This window comes from Rhinoderma darwinii, chromosome 5 (genome assembly GCF_050947455.1).
Source record: "Rhinoderma darwinii isolate aRhiDar2 chromosome 5, aRhiDar2.hap1, whole genome shotgun sequence".
NCBI lineage: Eukaryota > Metazoa > Chordata > Amphibia > Anura > Rhinodermatidae > Rhinoderma > Rhinoderma darwinii.
In genome coordinates this window covers 273062510-273082152 of record NC_134691.1, presented here as the reverse complement: position 1 = coordinate 273082152, position 19643 = coordinate 273062510, and the positions used below count along the sequence as shown (strand labels likewise).

The window sequence follows — 19643 nt, the reverse complement described above, 5'->3', positions numbered from 1 at the left end:
GTAATTATGTCCATGTATTGTGTTTTTCAATGAAGGAGAAGCATTTTTTAATATATGTATATATATATATATATATATATATATATATATTTATTTTTTTTAACAGGCCAGATGCAGAGATGGGAGAGTCTGCCAGATTTCCCCCCGAACACAAACATTTAGAGCTTTTACACATGGGAAAATTCAGCAAGGTCAACAAGTTCCTAGCATACTTTCACTCTGACATCATTGCACTGCCATTTAGCTCTTACCAACCCTTTGAAACTATCGTTTTACTATCAGCGTCCGTTCCATCAGTCACATCCAACATATAGGCACAGTTTACTATGCCATAAGGAGTAGGGATGCACGATGATTCGAAACTTCGATACTGTGCATCCTCAAACGGTTCGATACCGTTATTTCATGTATTTCGATACGAAGCTGTGGGGCCGCACAGCTTAGTATAGTAACACATGAATGTATAAGAGCGGGGCTGCAGCGGTGTAACACAGCCATTGCCCCGCTCCTGAGTCCTGACATGTGCACGCGGTCAACATGAGGTGATGTGACCGGCGCTGCACTAATGAGCGGCGGCACTGAAGACAGAACATAGCGGGCGCACTGCAAAACACCCCCATGTTCGGTCTTCGGTGCCTGCGCCGCCGCTCATTAGTAAAGCACCGGCCGCATCACCTCATGCTGACCGCACACGCACTTGTTAGGAGCAGGGCAATGGCTGTATTAAACCTCTCATCGCCGCCGCCGCTATTCCCCCCCAGAATGCTGCGATCAAAGCACAGGGAATTCCTGGGACGCGATCGAGGGCCATACCATATATGGGCAGACAGCCCAGGGTCCATTGAAGGACCCCAGCGCTGTCCGACCACGTTTCCTGTTAGGGCCTACTGAGGTATGACCTAACAACTGCCTGTGTACTATCAGTACACAGGCTAATGTACTGGCATATAGATAAATGGCAGTAAATTTAAGTTTAAAAAAAAAAAAAGTTAAAACGTAAAATAAAGTAATGTTAAATAAAATAAAACACACCACACACACACTACAATAAACATTAAACCAAGTCTCAATACATAAAATATACACATTCGGTATCATCGCGACCGTAATAACACATTTATAGCGTCATTCATGTTTACGCGGTTATAAAAAAAACAAAACTGCTTTCTTTCACTTATTAAAGTGAGGCACGAGGTGTGAATTTTGAACCTCCATGTGCCTCACATTAATAGTAATTAACCTCATGTACCTCACACAAAAACCCAATGTTGTCTATTAGGACTGAGAAACAGGATGGGGTTAATTAATATTAATGTGAGGCACATGGAGGTTCAGAATTCATTATACCACGTGCCTCACATCAGAAAATGGAAGAACTTTATTTTTTATTTTTATTATTGTTGGCAAAAGTATCGCAATACTACACGAAGTATCGGCATCGAAGTCCAAATTCTGGTATAGTGACATCCACAATAAGGAGAACACCAATGGCACCAAACAGGATATTTACCTGTAGTTTTCCCAATTTATATTCCCCGAATTAAAAAAAAAGGACCCATTACCCCTCCTGACATGTCTAACTTTATAAATACTTGTATTCCCCGTGAAATAACAATCCTGGCATTTAATTTCTTAAAACTCTACATTGAGCTGTTCCTGTTATTCCTTCTAGAAAATTATGAATAAATTGACAACTGGGTGTAACCATTTCCCTGGTCAAAGGGGCGTGTCCCTCTGAATTCTCACTGTCAGCACTGGACATTGTCAGATGGTGTAGAGACACACCATCAACTAGTAACACCCAGTTATCAATTTATTTATACATTTCTAGAAGGAATAACAGAAACGGCACAGCGTAAAGTGCAGATTTATACAAATATGTATGTTCTTACATTTAAAGTGGTTGTCCATCTTAACAACTGTACTCCGCTATCTCCGCGAGTCCCACAGAGAATGAATGGAGAGACAGCGTGCATGTGTGACCACCGTTCCAACAGGGGACTCGTGATTCCCGTTCTTGTGATCGGTGGGGTATGAGTTATGTTGTATAAGTTTGTATATACAGGCAGAGCTGTCAATCACTGTGTGTGGGCGGGGTCATCCAGACTTGCTCCGATTCCTGGCCACATTTCAACTTTTCACATAAAAATACTGAATCCAATCATAGAAAACTATAGATTTCTAAGCTCAGCATCTCCTCTAATTTACGCTGTCGATAGTTAGGAGAGCATAGAAAATCTGATGTAGTGGCTTCAGAAATGTTTAGACATCATAACATGCTAAAAAGTCAGCTAGTTCACATTCATACATTTCATTTAAAATTTTAGTTTGCTGTACTTTTTTTTAGGGGGGGGGAGTGTAGCCGAGAATACTGCACCACAGCATGACTTCTGCACTCTTACATGTGTATCTCTGACAACATTGCACAGCACTACAAAGAATACAGCCTCAGGCTGTAAAAGAAAATAAAACATTAACAGAGAAGCTCTGTCTTTGTAATTAGGGGGGGGAGTTGCCGGGTTTCTGATGCTCCACCCTGAAGATCACCCACCTCCACACAACACAAAGAAAGTTCTTCCAGGAAACATAAGTAGTACAGAAATCACGGTTTATAATGTTGTACGGGGAAACCAAAATTCAGCAGTAAAACTCCAAAAATGTGTAACTAGATAAGAACAACGAAAGCCATGTGTACGCTGTGAACAGACAGTACAGACATGCCAATAATTGCCTAATCTATGTAATCTATAGGGGCACGTTCAGATGTGGCAGACAAACTCTGCCGGAGATTTGCCTATCCTTAGGATAGGCCATCAATATTAGACTGACTATCGGCACCCCTGCCGATGAGATGCTTGAAGGGGCCTCTTTAAGGCCTCACTCACACGACAGGATCCAAGTGTCAACCGGGAAAATCTGCCATTTTTGGCAGATTTTCCCGGCCGGTTTGCATCCGTTCCGGGCCTTGTTGCTGTTTTTACCGGCTGATTTGGACCCGATTTTCATCCGGTTTTTTCCCTGATTTGTCAATAGTTTTTTTGTTTGTGTTTATTTCCTCCTCACCTCCATCTGTTCATGCCATGTCTACCAAGCATAAAAAAAATCATTATGCCCTTTTTTATATTATCTTCACATTACTAATAATGTTCATTCTTTTACTTCATTAGTTTTAAACATTCTTTTGTATGTCCCCCTGGACAGAGCAGTTGATGTCTCTGTCCATATCTGGATAGGGACATCAGGGGCAACTCCTGAAGTGGAATCTCCATGTGGCCGGTGATTCCACTTCAGGAGTTTCCCCTGATGTCACTGTCCATATATGGACAGAGACATCAAGTGCTCTGTCCAGGAGCGGAATCTCCGAACACACGGGGATTCTGCTCCTTCAGGGAGCTAAAGTGGGGCTAGCACATAGAGCAGGGACGAAGCTACAGCAGTAGCAGCCGCAGCAGTTGCTAGCGGCGCCATCGGCCATGGTAGGTGTCGCCGCTAGCAGCCGCTATGGCTGCTATAGCGACGCCTGAAGAAGCGCCAGGGCGGAAAGGAGGCTGATTCACCGGGCCAGGGCGATTTGGGAAGGGAGCCATCACAGCGCCCCCTTCCACCTGCTGTACACCCCAGCCCTGCCACACAGTACCCCTGCACATAGCAGAGCAGGGAGCGCTTCTTCTGAATGGGATACACTCCTCCTCCTCACATGCACTCTGCGCTGTGAGGAGGAGGAGAGAGTGCACGAGCGACGGTAGACCCGGCCATCACTCGGGAGACATTCCGGTGATGGCCGTGTATTACCCGGCCCCATAGACTTCTATGGGAGCCGGGCGGCCGGGTACCCGGCCGAAAATAGGGCATGTCCCATTTATTGATGGCCGGTTTTCCCGGCCCGTCAAAAAAAATCGGTCGTGTGAATAGCCCCATTAGGGGTCTATTGTTCCTAATGCAGCCGGGTGACGGCCGATTTATGAACGGCCGGCACCCGGCCGGGAAACCCTGTCGTGTGAATTTCGCCTAATGGATTTCATTTTTGTTTGTACATGCACAAGCCGTAACTTTCATGGAGTCTGTGCAACATATTGCAGCGGTGTCTTATTCAAGTGAATGGGACAGTGCTGCTTACCTTGCACAGCCCCAATGAATATAAGTGTGTGTGCACAAGTAAGGCCTCATTCACACGACAGGGTCCGAGTGTCGGCCGATAAAATCGGCAGTTTTGGCCCGTTTTTCCCGGCCGGTTTGCATCTGTTCCGATTCCGTCCCGGGCCGTGTTGCCATTTTTAACGGCCGATTTTGACCCGTTTTGCATCAGTTTTTTTCCCTGTCCGTTTTAAAATCTGATGAATTTCATTTAACTTTGTTGACACACACAGCCCTTTATAGATAATGCCACCCAGCCCCCTGCAGGTGATGCCACCCAGCCCCCTATAGGTGATGCCACCCAGCCCCCTGTAGGTTGCACCCATCCCCCCCCCACATTCCAGGAGAAGTCACTGACTTCAATGTCCATATATGGACAGTGTAGTCACTGACTTCTCCTGGAGAGGAATTCCCTGCCACAGGTCGGGAATTCCGCTTCAGAAGTGAGTGACGTCACGGTGTCCATATATGGACAGTGTAGTCACTCACTTCTCCTGTAGCAGAATCCCCGGCCATAGAGTCGGGGATTCCGCTGCAGAAGTGAGTGACTTCGCTGTGTCCATATATGGACAGTGTAGTCACGCACTTCTCCTGTAGCGGAATCCCAAATCCCCGGCCGGGGATTGGGGATTCCGACTCCTACAGGGAGCAAAAAAAGACCCTCCTCCTCCTCCTCACATGCACTCTGCACTGTGAGGAGGAGAAAGAGCACGAGCAACGGAATACATGGCCATCACTCGGGACACATTCCATGGGAGCCGGGCGGCCGGGTAAACGGCCGAAAATAGGGCATGTCCCATTTTTTGACGGCCAGGTTTTCCGGGCCGTCAAAAAAATCGGTCGTGTGAATGGCCCCATTAGGGGTCTATTGTTCCTAATGCAGCCAGGTGACAGCCGATTTATGAACGGTCGTCACCCGGACGAGAAACCCTGTCGTGTGAATAAGGGCTTAGAACAAAAATAAAATCCATGTAAACAACGAAGGGGAGTGCGAGCGCTGCACGCCCCATAAAACAGCTTATTGGCTGGGGTTAGTCAGACCCCCATCGATCTTTGGTTCAAAACGCATAAGCATCCTTCTGGGAAATGTTTTAACTTTGCTTTGAGTGATGAATTAAAAAGTTTTGGATTATATTGGACCTATAAATCCTTCGGATATGCCATCAATTTTAAGCTCCCGGATAAGGGCTCATGCACATGACGGTTGTTTTCTTCAGAATCCTATCCGATTTTGTTTTTTTGCAGATAGCATACTGAACCATTTCTATGGAGCGATGAAAATATCTTTTAATTCCTTTTTTTAATCTGTGTGTCCGTTACGCAAATTATACAACAGGTGCTATTCTTGTACGTGTTTGTGGTCTGTCTGCAGAAAAAAAAAAAAAAAAGGGACAGCACTTGGAAGCCACTAGGATCCGCATTTTGCAGTCCACAAAACGGAAACAGTTGTGCGCACGATGCCTAACCCCTTTAAATCCACGGTGAAAATCCATTGCAGAACGAGCATGCTGCAGTTTACAGAATTTGTAGCATGCTCTACTTTCATTACGGATTTTTTTCCACAAAATGTGGATGGGGTTTTGAAACCCCATCCAATTGTATCGTACTGTAAATTGAAATGTGGAATCCGCCACATCTGAACAATCGCTAAGTAGGGGGAAAGAGCCTATAATCAGGCAGATCCAGATTCATTCGTAGGTGTCTGCCATTGACTAAACCGGCCCATTTTGGCCCTTGAGGGAGCAGCGTTTTGTTTTTTTCATTGCCACGTTCCGGGAGCCATAACTTTTTTATTTGCGGTTGATGTAGCTATATGAGGGCTTATTTTTTGTGGGATGAGTTGTATTTTTTAATCATATTAATATTCTGGAGTAGAGCATATCTCCCACTATAGACTAGGATGTGCAGGACCTTCGGACAATGCTGGCTGCTTCAGTAACCTCTGGAGGTACTTGTGAACCCAGGTCAATGGGATGCACTGGTCATGCGACATAGTAAATGGCTTGGAATGAAGTGGATCTTGCTGGTCTCTACTAACCCAGTTGTGATTTCAGACTATGGGCTCCATGTGAGCCTGAGAGAGGGGGAATGCTCGTGGTGATATTACAAGCGATAGGCAAGTCCCCCCAGGATTGCTGGTGGTAGATTCTTTGGTCACAGATATTAGAACAAGGCTCTGTGACCTACACATGGAGCCATTTACCTGAAATCACTACTGGGGGTCCCTGAGAACAGCAGCATGCATTTCATTCACAGCCGCCACAATTCATGAGAGCCTCCAGGTATTATTATAGCAGCCCGAGATCTCAGTCAACACAAGGAGAGACACCCTACTCCAAAATTTTAATTAAAAAAAAGTGTGAAATTGTCACCACGGGTCACCTGGTATCTCGAATTACTGCCCTAGGGGCATTTTCTTGGTTTATCCCACCAGCACACGGTTAGTTGTGCCCATCCGCACAACTAGGGCACAGAAGCACTTTACTTACCCAACTTGAAAATACCCTTACATACAATTATTACAACACGGCAGTGTGCCTTTTCATTTTTACTACGTTTTGATATTGTATGTAACAAGGTTTCTTTTCATATCTGTGAGGACTAAAACAAAACAGGGACTGAGGCTTTCTGCATCTCTGGACCCCAGAATAAAAGAATAGGTATATCTATAGCGAACGTCTCATGAGAGCGATGTTTTAAAGCAGAACCGGCATGGAGAACAAATCTCTCCAGGACCCCAAAAAAAAAAAAATCCTACCAAAGAAACATTATGGGGCCCCAAAAGTGGTCCTGGACTCCATCAGAGCACTACACGATGAGCCGTGGCCAGGACAAGTTCGCCCAAAGCTAGGACATTGAATGGAGTGGCGGTCGAGTTCGCGCAAAACCGCTCCATTCAAAGTCTATGGGAAAACCGGAAACACCCAAGTTCAGCGCTTGGCTGTTTCGGTCACTCAGAATGATAGGTGCGGCAGCCACTCCATTCTACATCCTCCTCACTGTGGGTGAGCAATGAAGAGGAATGGGGTTTCAGGACCCCGTTCTCACAGTAGGTGGGGGTACCAGCAGTGGGGGACCCAGCAATTTGAAAATTATCCTCTATCCTGTGTATTCTGGGTAAACCCCGCATACATTATATATATATATACATACATACACACACACACACACACACACACACACACACACACACACACGTATATGGCTCATTTATATAGTTACATAGCCGTATTTGAGGTTTGTGTTCTCTCCATATATTTTTTTTTTTTGCCAAAACAGCACTGGACCTTGTCAGAACAACAAAAATAAACCCTTTCCAAAGGAAGAAGAAAAATCCCCAGGTATTGCACAATATAAAATCACTTTCATTATTTCAGTACATAGTAGTGGATCTGCACTGGAGTGCCAACACTTTCAGTTCAGATCTGACCATGGTATACATACATAGTAATGACTAAGTCCTTGTCCACACAGAGCAGATTTTGCAGGTATTTTTCAAGTTCATACCAAAAACATTTTGAGCTTGACAAAATATACACTAATCATGTTTATAGGGCTCCATTAATTAGCCCGAAGAAGGCCAAAAGGTTGTCCTTTTGGCCTCAGCCGGGCTGGTATATATCAGCATACTTATTTATTTTTTAATGGAATAGCGTAGTATACAGCGCATTTTATTTTTTTAACATGTGGGTCTATAGGAAACGGATGCCACTGTATGGCATCCATCACAGGACACGTGTACAGTTGTCGCTAACGTTTCCTAACAGAGTCCGTCCTGTCTCCCCATGTCAACTATTTGGGATCCACACAAAGGACCCTCCACCTGCATGACAGACCTATTGCAGTTTTTGAGCAGCTTGAGCCCCGTCTGCTATGTCAGTTCAAAGAGGCTCATCAGTTTCCCTGAGGTAGCCCCAGTGACGCAACAGGCCAGTCTATTCAAAAACTTCGCAACTCTGGTGAGGTGACGGGGGAAACACAGCGGCGTCTGCTGCATTGAGAACCTCTAGTGCAACTGTACATATTTCGACGGTTACGTCAATAGAGCTTCCTGGCGTATCCGTTAAACGGAGGCCACTGACACATGCCCAACAGTGGCACCCATCACCCATAGGCTATAATAGTATTCGTTTAATGTATACATCATGAACAGGTTTTTGACGTGTCCGTTGAACGGATACCATTATACTGAACGTATACGTCAGGAGCGGTTCCCGATGTACACGTAAGTCTTCGTTCACATCTGCGCCAGGGTCCCCTTCCGACTGAGCTTTTTGTCGGAACAGGGCACTGACTGACACAAACGGAAGCCATAGTCTACTATGCTACTGATTCCGTCAAAACGACGGAACCCTTGCACAATGGAGACAAACGGAAACCATTGCCCCCGGATCCGTCACCATTGAATTCAATGGTGATGGAAACAGAAACCTGACGCAGATGTGAACGAAGCCGCAGATGTGAACGAAGCCATAGACGTGGCCAAAACTGATGTGAACGCAGCCTAACCAGAGTTTCCCTTTGTTACACTCCAGTTTCTCACCCTCAGCTTCTAGGGATTGCAAAACCTCAGAACACAGGAATCTATACAGCCCACACTGAACATGGAGGCGCCTGAAACTCCCTGGTGCTTTGTGTATGTCCTGCTCTAACACAGGTGATAGATAAGACATGGCGCGGGACACTCACCAGCTGTGCGATTTTCAGTATAAAATGTTTCCGATCAACCGCCAAGCTGAAGAAATTGGTTGACTTCGCGGGATCGCGCACTGTGGTGGGATTATACGCCGGGGTCGTGGTTTCCGCCATTACCGTAGAACTTCCGGTACTGTTACTAAAGTCTCGACGAGGTGATCGTCCGCTGTTTACACCCCGGTGATTCTTCTTTGTGTTCTCAGCACTTCCTTCTCTTCGAGCGACTCCTATAAAATGGACTCCAAAAATAAAGAGAAAGTGAAAGTAGCTTTTGTTCGGTTATTACGTTGCACCTCATGTGTAACTTATATGAAGTACAACTATGGCGCTCGGCTTCCCCCTGGTGATGTTACCGCGCTAGTATTAAGCGCCCTATTCATTTTCAGAGCGTTTGGTCATAATGTGCTGTAGTCGCATCACCTGTGGAACTTTTTTCATGTTGCATGTAAAAGGTTGTTTTTTGCAAGATCAGTTGTATTTTTTAAATGAAAAAAAAAAGACCTTATTGACTTGCTTAATTTTTCCATTTTTGCCTTTCTGCCTTTCAGCAGCCATAACTTTTTAAATTCAATTTTATAAAAATTTTTCGAGTTACAAAAAATTCACTGTGTAAATTATTACATTTATTTTTATGCTGTGAATATAGGGAAAAAAAAAGCAATTCTCGACATTGTTTTTTTAATTTCATTTATTATCGTGTTCATGTATCACGCTAAATAACCTGTTTAAATTAATTCTTCAGGTTATTACGGTCCTGTAGATACCTAATATGTGTAGGTTTTTTGTTTTTATGTAATGTATGGGCAATAATATATATTACTTTTTACTTAAGGGCCTGTTCATATCAGTGTGGGCTTTCCGTTGAGGGGTTCCGTCGGAGGTTTCCGTCGTGGAACCCCTCAACGGAAAGTCGAACGGAAACCTTAGCTTCCGTTTGCATCACCATTGATATCAATGGTGACGGAAACATCGCTAATGGTTTCCATTGCTCACCGTTCCGGCAGGTTTCCGTTTTTTCGACGGAATCAATAGCGCAGTCGACTGCTGGTCTGATTCGGCCCTAAAATGTATTAACATACTCCTGTATGCTAATACATAACACTGTGTCATTTTGACACAGGCTTCTGTTAGGACAACACCTAGTGTGCCCTAACCGCAGGCAAACTGAACAGACAGCCCTGGGGTCCTTTCTAGGTCCCAGGGCTGACTGCAGTGGGATTCCCCAGTCTTCGATCACACCGGGTTTCCAGCGACACAATCGAAGAGGGGAGTTCCCTTTGATCGTGCTGCGGTCAGACTGCGGCGATCAAAGGCTTAAGCAGCTGGGGGTCAGATTTTTTCCCAATAATCCCAGCTGTGTTCAGGAGCTGTTAGGTACAGCTCTCAAGAGTGCTTATCAGCTTCTTCTACCTCGATGCCAAAAGACGTCGCTGTAGACAAAGGACCTGCACCACTCGCTGTCAAAGTACAGTGGGCGGTCGTTAAGGAGTTAAAAGTCCGGGTTCCCATGTAGCGCAAACGCTGCGGAATTTCCACAACGGAATTCTGTGCGGAAAGTCCGCCGCATTTACAGTAGCAGCAAAGTGTATGAGATATACAAAATCTCATGCCCACGCTGCGGAAAAAAACCGCAGCGTAAACGTTAATAAATTGACATGCGGTCCAGAATTTAATTCCGCAGCATCTCAAGTTATGCTGTTTTTGTTGATTTTCTGTTGCAGGTTTTCCCCATTGAATTGAATGGGGATGCAAAACCCGCAACAGAAAACTCAGTGTTGCGACTTTTGCGGCGTAATCGCAGAGATTACGCCGCAAAAATCACAACTCTGGAGAAAACAAAATCATACTTACCCAGAATGCCCTCCTTCCTGCAGTCCGGCCTCCTGGGATATTGTTTCATTCCATGTGACTGCTGCAGCCAATCAGGCTGCAGCGTCCCATGGCCTGCAACTTCATTGTAGGAGGACGGACTACGCGCAGAGAAGACGGAGGGGGTAAGTATAAGCGCTTTCTTCCGCAGTGGAAATTTAGTTAAAAAAACCGCACCAGAATGCGGTGCGATATTTTAGACAGAATGTACTGCGGGTTCCAGGTCGGAGACGCTGCGTGATTTTTACGCAGCGTATACGACCCGTGGGAACTCGGCCTAAGGGTGGTTTCAGACATACCGTTTTTCCTGCTGTTTTTTTCTTTGTTTTTTTTAACATTGTTGTTCATCAATAGGCAAATATGAAACTGCAAACTGCAGGGTTTTTATTCTTTCTTTCTTTTCTTTTCTTTTCTTTTCTTTTCCTTTCTTTTCTTTTCCTTTCTTTCTTTCACATTTTCCTCAGTTTTGGTGTGTTGTTTGGGTCCTTGGCATTTTTCAAAATGTAGCATGCTCTGGGTGTACTGTAGCCTATTTGGAATGCATTTTTCCATAGGCATCTCTATAGAAAGTAAAAAAACTTCTGAAAGCAAAGCATGTAAACAATGTGTGAAAAAACAAAAATACCACCCAAAAAATGCTTGGAATGTTTTCTGCAAGCCAAAAACAAACGCCACAAAAAAAGTGTGTGTGTAAAGGAAACCTGTGGCTCACGTCGCAGTTTAAATGCTTTTTTTGTTTGCGAATCACGGCAAAACGAGACCACATTGCGATATTTTTTAAAAAAATGAAAAATAATGTAGTTTTGCTGCAATTTTTGGCAAAAGCACATTTAGGCCCCATGTACACAACTGTATTTTTCATCCGTAATTACGGACCCATTAATTTCTATGTGCTACGGACACCTTTCCGTATTTTTACGGATTGGTGTCCGTTCCGTAAAATATAGAACGTGTCCTATTCTTGTCCATAATTACAGCACGGACTCCCCATAGAAGCTATGGGCACTTCCGTAATTACAGATGGCTACGTATATATGCCCCCGTAGCCGTCCATAATTACGGATTTGCGGATACCGGTCCGTATATGCGGATAAGTTGTGGATAACTACGAATCTCTATTTACAGACAGTATTTATAGATTGATGAAAATACGGTTCTGTGCATGGGGTCAACTGTGACGGCTCGAAAACAGATGAGTGAGCTCACTTAGCTGTTTCCGTATATCTCATACAGAAGAATGGAGAATGCTTGCTCATGTGGGCCTCCTATTTATTCTTATCCCTTTCCAGTCGGCTCACATACAGGTAATAAGGACCCCTTTCCTGTGATCAGTAGTGTCCCAATGGTTGGATACCCGCAGATCAAACATTTATCACATATTATATGGATAACTATGTGGCTGGATTCACACGAGCATGTTCGGTCCGTAATGGACGGAACGTATTTCAGCCGCAAGTACCGGACCGAACACACTGCAGGGAGCCGGGCTCCTAGCATCATAGTTATGTACGATGCTAGGAGTCCCTGCCTCGCTGCCGGACAACTGTCCTGTACTGTAATCATGTTTTCAGTACGGGACAGTAGTTCCATGGAGAGGCAGGGACTCCTAGCGTCATACATCACTATGATGCTAGGAGCCCGGCTCCCTGCAGTGTGTTCGATCCGGGACTTGCGGCCGAAAAACGTCCATTACGGACGTAATGTGCTCGTGTGAACCCAGCCTGTAGAGAACCGCAAATAACATAGGGCTGTGTAGTCTGACACAGAAGCTGAAAATAACAGCCTCTAGGTGCTAACTATACATGAAATACAGGGAGCAAAGCCTCTACAATGTGATAAACATTACATTTAAAGAGAATCTGTTTTTTTTTTTATATCTGACAGAGGTTGGATGGAAAGGCGGCCATGCATGTCAGTGGTACTCTAGATCTTCGGCTAGGGGAGTTATGGAGACCATAACGCCCATAGACCTGAATAGAGAAAGCTGCAGAAATGCTTGGTCATCTCTACACCTGGAAGCTGGGTTGCCATCTGTAAAGTTCCTTTAGGCTGGGTTCACACGACCTATTTTCAGGCGTAAACGAGGCGTATTATGCCTGAAAATAGGGCTACAATACGTCGGCAAACATCTGCCCATTCATTTGAATGGGTTTGCCGACGTACTGTGCAGACGACCTGTAATTTACGCGTCGTTTGACAGCTGTCAAACGACGACGCGTAAATTGACTGCCTCGGCAAAGAAGTGCAGGACACTTCTTTGCAACGTAATTTGAGCTGTTCTTCATTGAAGTCAATGAAGCACAGCTCAAGATTTACGAGCGTCACAGACGCCTCGCATAATACGAGGAGCATTTACGTGTGAAACGAGACAGCTGTTTTCTCCTGAAAACAGTCTGTCTTTTCAGACTTAAAAGCCTCTCATGGTGTGAACATACCCTTCCGCGTCGTCGTTTGACAGCTGTCAAACGACGACGCGTAAATTGACTGCCTCGGCAAAGAATACTCCTCCAAATGGCTAGGTCTTTGTCCTGCAATCACCTGCAGACTTCAGTCTGGCTTTTTTTTGCCAGTCTTGGAGTAGGGGCTACTTTCTTGCACGGACTGCCTTTTAGGGCATGGTGATTTTTCTTCTTTTAGTAATGGATATAGATACTTTGGTATATTTGATGCCTCAGTTTTTTTGTTTTTTTTTGGTCTTGGGGTTCAATTGAACCATTCAGATGTAAGTTTCTTAAGCCCTGGGAGTTAATTTATGCTTCCTTCCTGAATAAAGAAATTTCTGTAAAGTGTCAATTTTTTTAACTATTTTCTTACAATTGTTTGTAGATGCTTGTGGTACCTTCAACTTGGTGTTTTTAAACTTTTGACCAACTGAAAATACAATATAATGAACGAAAGCTGAAAACCAGTCTCCAATCGATTGTTTTAAAATCACCTATAATGTGAACAAAATTAAGGCCCTGATTAACTGGCAAAAAAAATTTATAAGATAAATCACAGTAAAAATACTGTATTTGAAACTGGAGATAAAACATCACTCACACGGAATGTAGTCACTCACTTGAGTGTAAGCAGAATGATTATATATATATATATATATATATATATATATATAATCTAGTGCAAACTGCAATCATGTGTTTCATAGAAGCAGCTAATGACTAAACCATATAGCAGAATAAAAAAAATAAAAAAAAAATTGAAATACAGACCAGTAGTGACCACGTGCCCAACACACGCTTAGTCATTGCATCATCTGGGGGCCATGTTGTTTTAATAAAGATAACGTGATTTAAAAGGGAACCAGTCAGCAGTTTTGAGGCCTCAAAACTGCTGACAGGGTGATATAGGGGAGGGAGTTTTAAACATACTGTTTATGTTGGATTCCCCCGGCATGCTGATAACAAGCGCCTCGGAGGCACAACTTGATGTGGAAGTGCTCCTGCACTGCGTGCTGCAAGTCCCACCCCTCTGCTCTGAGTGCCAGCTCTAGCAGGCTCCTGATTGGCCACTAAAGCCGTCACTCCCAAGCAAAGTGTGGCACTTGCTACTGCCACACCCGGGGGACAACCATCAGTTTCTCGGCCACGGAACTTGCATTATCGAGAAAAAACAAGTTATTTTCAAAATGCCCTCCCCCATAGCACCAGTTTTGTGACCTCAACACTACTGCCAGGTTCCCTTTAAACAAACACTTTTGAACGGTGTGGCTTTTGTAGATTATGATTGGGGTAGATCCCACAGTACAGACTAGAGTTAATATATGCCCTTTATGTCGGTTAAAAATTAAATGTATGGTTAAATGAAATTTGGGGAAATTTTAAAAATTTAGTTTGAATGTCCTTAGTCTAAGGCCTCATTTACACGAGCGTGTTATTAGTCTGTGCGACGCGCGTGATTTTCACACGTGTCGTACGGACCTATTATAGACTATGGGGCCGTGCAGACAGTCCGTGAATTTTGAGCAACGTGAGTGCGTTGCAAAAAAAAAAACTCACGACCTGTTCTATATGTGCACATCACGCACCCATTGAAGTCAATGGGTGCTTGAAAACCACGCATGTCACACGGAAGCACTTCCGTGCGAACAGCGTGATTCGCGCAACAGCAGTGAAAAGGATGAATGAAAACAGAAAAGCACCACGTGCTTTTCTGTTTACAAACATCCAAACGGAGTGTCATAATGTCGGCTGCGCGAAAATCACGCAGCCGCGCATCATATGGTGATCACACACACACACGTAGCTGTTAAGTGCCTTTTGCGCCCGCAAACCGGCACATTTTTTGCGTGCGCAAAATGCACACGCTCGTGTAAACCAGGCCTAATGGTGTATTCAGATGCGGAGGTGCAGTTAAACTAGTATCGAAAACCAGCATGTGTTTTTCAGTAAAAAAAAAACGCTTCGAAAAGAGCATTAAAATCATAGCAGACACAGGTGGTTTTCAGATGCATTTTTTTAATGCTGTTTTTACTGCACCGCAACATGTGAATACACACATTAAGTGTGTATATACTTTCAGCCTCAACTGTATATGCTACCAGCTACTCTAACCTCTTCTAAACCAGCTTTCAATTCCAATACCGGCTACGTAAATATTCCGAACATGTCAGATCAGGCAGTAGAGTATTGGTGGACAACCCCTTTAATTGTATGCAGCCACCTTTTCGCTTCTATGGCACCTGTTTGATACAGGGAAGGCTATTAGTTTTGAATTAATAGTTCTTCACAAACAATTTATAGCATATTTAGATATTCTCATTTTATACCGTTAAAGAAGCACTCCGTTCCCCACCCACTTCTTGTAAATGTAGTGTATTGTAATGTGGATATACGTATTGACTTACCTGGTATTTCACAGGCTGCAGCGGGGTCATGTGATCGTCATTCTGATTCCCTGTATCCTACAGCGTCTGCTGTAGGGGCGGAAATCAGGCTCTCAATGCAAGTCTATAGGAGCCTCAATGGGAGTCTCAGACTTACATCCCTGTTGTTTCAACACTGTAGGATGTGGGTTGTCAGATTGCCGATCATGTGACCCTCTCCCCTCCCCACGGCGGCCCAAAACAGAGTAGATGCCCATGAAGTATAGCACTAGATAAATCAATACTCATATCCAAATTACATTTGTAAACAGGGGTGGGGAAGTTGGGAATAAAAAAAACCCGGAGTGCTTCTATAATAATGTAGCAAGCGATTGTTATAAAAGAAACCACACACCGAGAGTTTTCATGGATATATTTTTTTCTGCTGAAGTACATTTTTGGGATTATCCATCTTGTTGGTACAATTTCACTATACAACAAAATGTTGCAACTGTGGTCAATGTTAGGTAAAGCCATTAATATCCTTGTTAAAGGCGATAATTGGCCCTCAAATACATATGGAGTTGAGTAATGGGTTATATATACATACGGTAGAATCTTAGAGGAAAGAAACATTGTCTTAATCCATAAAGCATGCACTTTTCATGGCAACTTTATCAACTGCAAAAAGCTGGAAATATAAATAAATAGAAAAACTATAACCCATCCCATGCAAATGAATTACTAATCTGCAAAAGAGGAGTAAAATAAATATACTTATGTGCTTAGGATACCTTCAATTTATTGAGCAAATCAGCATTTAAGATAGAATTTATGGATCCAAGATCACCAAAGACTAAACTTGTGTACCTTGTCAACAATACAACTAGGTAAAGGTCTCGTTCTAGAAACAGCAGATAAGCAAAATGCCCCAAATTGGGGTGGGAATGCGGGATAACTGTCAAACGGATATTGACATTATATAATTATTCCCTGAATTTTACACTGTAGAAGTTTAAAGGCTATCTAGACCTTTGAGTGTTCATGTTTTTCTTTAATAAAATTGTGCATCAGTGTGATTGGTTCAACTTCCTAAAAATATTTTATTAAAAATTATTTTAACTTTTTGAGATAAAGCTGCATGAAGAGCAGGTGTATCGTTCGCGAAGACCTGAATCTGTCAGGCGGCGGAACTGACTGGTTCAGTGTTAGCGGGTCCTGCGATCCACCTGTAATCTATCACATCTAAGTTATGAAATTAGAGGTGATCGATAGCAGCTCGATCCTGCATATCAGAGACACGCAGGACCCGCTGACACTGAACCCGTCAGTTCTGTATACAGGATACAGAGCAGCTGTATCTCAAAAAGTAAAAATAATTTAACAACATGTATTTAGGAAGTTGGACCAATCACACTGATGCACAATTTTATAAAAAAAAAAACTGTCAAAAGGTGAACAAAAAATATAACCTTAAAATATTTTGGTTTTAACGCATGTTGGGTGTACTATAATAATAATAAAAAAAAAAAAAAAAAAAAAAAAGTGTGTTGTATACATAAATATCTGATAACCAGATTCCATCTAGGAAATATATATCTGATGAATAGTTTGTCAGGCTTATTAGTAGCACATATTCTAACTAAAGAAAACTAAAATAAGGCCAATGTATTAAAATAAATATCTCAACATAAATACAAAAAAAAAAAAAAGTTAAATCTATGCAGATAATAAATACAACTTTATTAACTGATTGTAGAAGACAGGACTTTGTGAACCACCAATATAAACCATACCGGCTAGTGCGGAACTGTACACAGTAGACAAACTAACCGGGAGCCGTAATTTTAATACAACACAGTGAAGCAATATCTGTCTTAAAGAAATCATACAAATAATAATTCAGTGCTTGCAGTCAACTGGTAATAGAACCTGCCCATACCGTAGGTCATTGGATTGTGGCGCACAGCAGCAATATTTATTAATGCCAGTTTTCGTTATTTAAGTTCGGTATTGAATGTTGTATTCTACAAAGCCCACAAAAGTTGAATCCCCCTTGATTTATCTGACATGTTAACAAGCAGAACTTATTTCTTACTATTTTCCAGTCCCATAATTTAGTTGGAAAATGGCAAACCATCAGTAGCCTATTGAATTGCGGTTTTATTCATGTACATTTTTTTCAGAATTGGTAACTCACTGTAAAGAATTGCAGTTCTACCAAACAATGAGTTAACAAAATAGCAAATTAAATTAATGAAAAAAGTCAATCTGTGCCATAAAAATTTTTTTATCACAGTCCAGTAATGATTTCTATTATCCCACAGCTATATTTTCTTAAGTTGGGATATATCAAAACGATGTCTTTTAAAAAAAAAAAAAAAAAAAAAATGGAGAAAGTTTCGGTCTCTGCAGTTTCACAATCACTAAGAAAGGAAAATGCAGAGGCAATTTTACATAACGTCAAAGATGAATTTGCAATTTTCAAGATGCTTCGCTTTCTGTAGGGGAGGTTGGTGATGTAGGAGATACGACATCAGGTTTACGTGAGATTCTCTCCAGTTCTGCTTGAACATCCGTTAACACCGGCTTCTGGCCTGAAGTACAAGATTAGATAGGGGTCTGTCAGGAACATTACTTAAACGGATTTGGAGATATTCCAGTAACCTTTGCATAGTTTAACTTGTTTAATAACAAAACTAGTATAAAATTACTTAACCAAACTAGAAATAAAACGAGAGAGTGGATGGGATCCAGCGCAAAGAAACAATTCCTAGAAGGTTATATTTAAAATGGAAACTTGTTCCAATTTTATTTGGTAACAAAGTAAAAACCGGGAATATCCCACAGAAGAAAGGTGGATGTATGGAAAAAATACGCTGCCATATATATTTTTTCCATACATCCACCTTTCTTCTGTGGGATATTGATTCCTGGTTTTTACTTTGTTACCAAATAAAATTGAAACAAGTTTCCATTTTAAATATAACCTTCTAGGAATTGTTTCTTTGCGCTGGATCCCATCCACTCTCTCGTTCTATTCCAAACCAACGTGTGCCGACACGAGGATCCGAGCGCAGCAGGCAGCTGATTTTCTGCTAAAAGGTGAGCTGGAGGTTTCCCTTCTACATATTTTCTACACAAACTAGAAATACTATGGGGGTAATTTATCAACCTTTCTATATCAGTTTGGCAAGTCGCAATTTGTTTGGCTTTTTTGTGCCACCCTCACCACGAATGTGGTAAGGAGCGCGGTCTCGGGCGGGGGGGGGGGGGGGGGGGGGGTCGGTAATTTGGTCCAACAAATTTATTATAACTTACGCCAGAAAACTAGTGTAAACTATACTATAGCGGAAATCACGGCCAGCTCCTAGATTTCACTCAATGGGGGGTAGCAAGGTAGAGGCCCATGCTGGGCCCCTACCTTGCCCACCCTTGACCAAAATACCCCGCCCCGCCTCTTCCATTAGACACTTAAATAATCTTAAAAAAAAAAAAAAAAGAAAGAAGATTATACTCACCGCTCCTCTTCCCTCCACTGTAGTGTCGCAGTACTGATGACATTGAAGTGCTGCATCACATATAAGACCCTGACGCTGCTCTGCATCAGGTCCTTGTACGAGCAGCACTTAAATGATGAAGGAGCCAGAGGAGAGAAGACTAGTGGTGATGCGAGTATGTTTTTTTATTTTGGCCGAAGTCAGGAATGTTTGGCGCATGGCCGCGGTCCTTGAAACGAAATTGTGCCACACGGCACGGCCGAAAGATGCGACACATTTATTAGGAGCTTTTTTTTTTTTTACTCTTAATAAACGTGTCAGAGTTTACGACAACTTTTCAGACTATTAAGACTGGTGTATGAAATGGCAGTCCTAATAAATTTCCCCCTAAGTTTTGAAACCCACTTAACTAAACTTTAGGTCAGGCTCCTTTGCAGTTGGGTATATTACAGATTCACTGAACTAAGGGGAGAATGGTGCCTACCAGAGGATTAGTTTAAAGTTTCTGGGCCACAGTGCACAAGCTACACCTGGGTCCACCTATGACTTCACATGTACCTTAATATTGAAGCATTACTAGAACATATTTAGTGTCATTACACGTGCAGTCAGCATTATTTATCGTATCGTCACAACTTACT

At 42.8% G+C, this 19643-nt stretch overlaps 2 protein-coding genes across 3 annotated transcripts in view; both read right to left on the bottom strand.

Moving 5' to 3' along the window:
• CMTM6 (CKLF like MARVEL transmembrane domain containing 6) overlaps positions 1-9149 on the bottom strand; it is a 33902-nt gene extending 24753 nt beyond the window's left edge. Inside the window, exon 1 of the mRNA XM_075827168.1 lies at positions 8824-9149. Within this exon, the coding sequence (XP_075683283.1) occupies positions 8824-8943 (120 nt within the window). The 5' untranslated portion in view covers positions 8944-9149. The remainder of the gene's footprint in view (positions 1-8823) is intronic.
• Positions 9150-17220: 8071 nt separating this feature from the next.
• DYNC1LI1 (dynein cytoplasmic 1 light intermediate chain 1) overlaps positions 17221-19643 on the bottom strand; it is a 33809-nt gene continuing 31386 nt past the window's right edge. For both annotated transcript variants that reach the window (XM_075827166.1, XM_075827167.1), the window contains exon 13: positions 17221-18099. In XM_075827166.1, the coding sequence (XP_075683281.1) occupies positions 17987-18099 (113 nt within the window). In that variant the 3' untranslated portion in view covers positions 17221-17986. The remainder of the gene's footprint in view (positions 18100-19643) is intronic.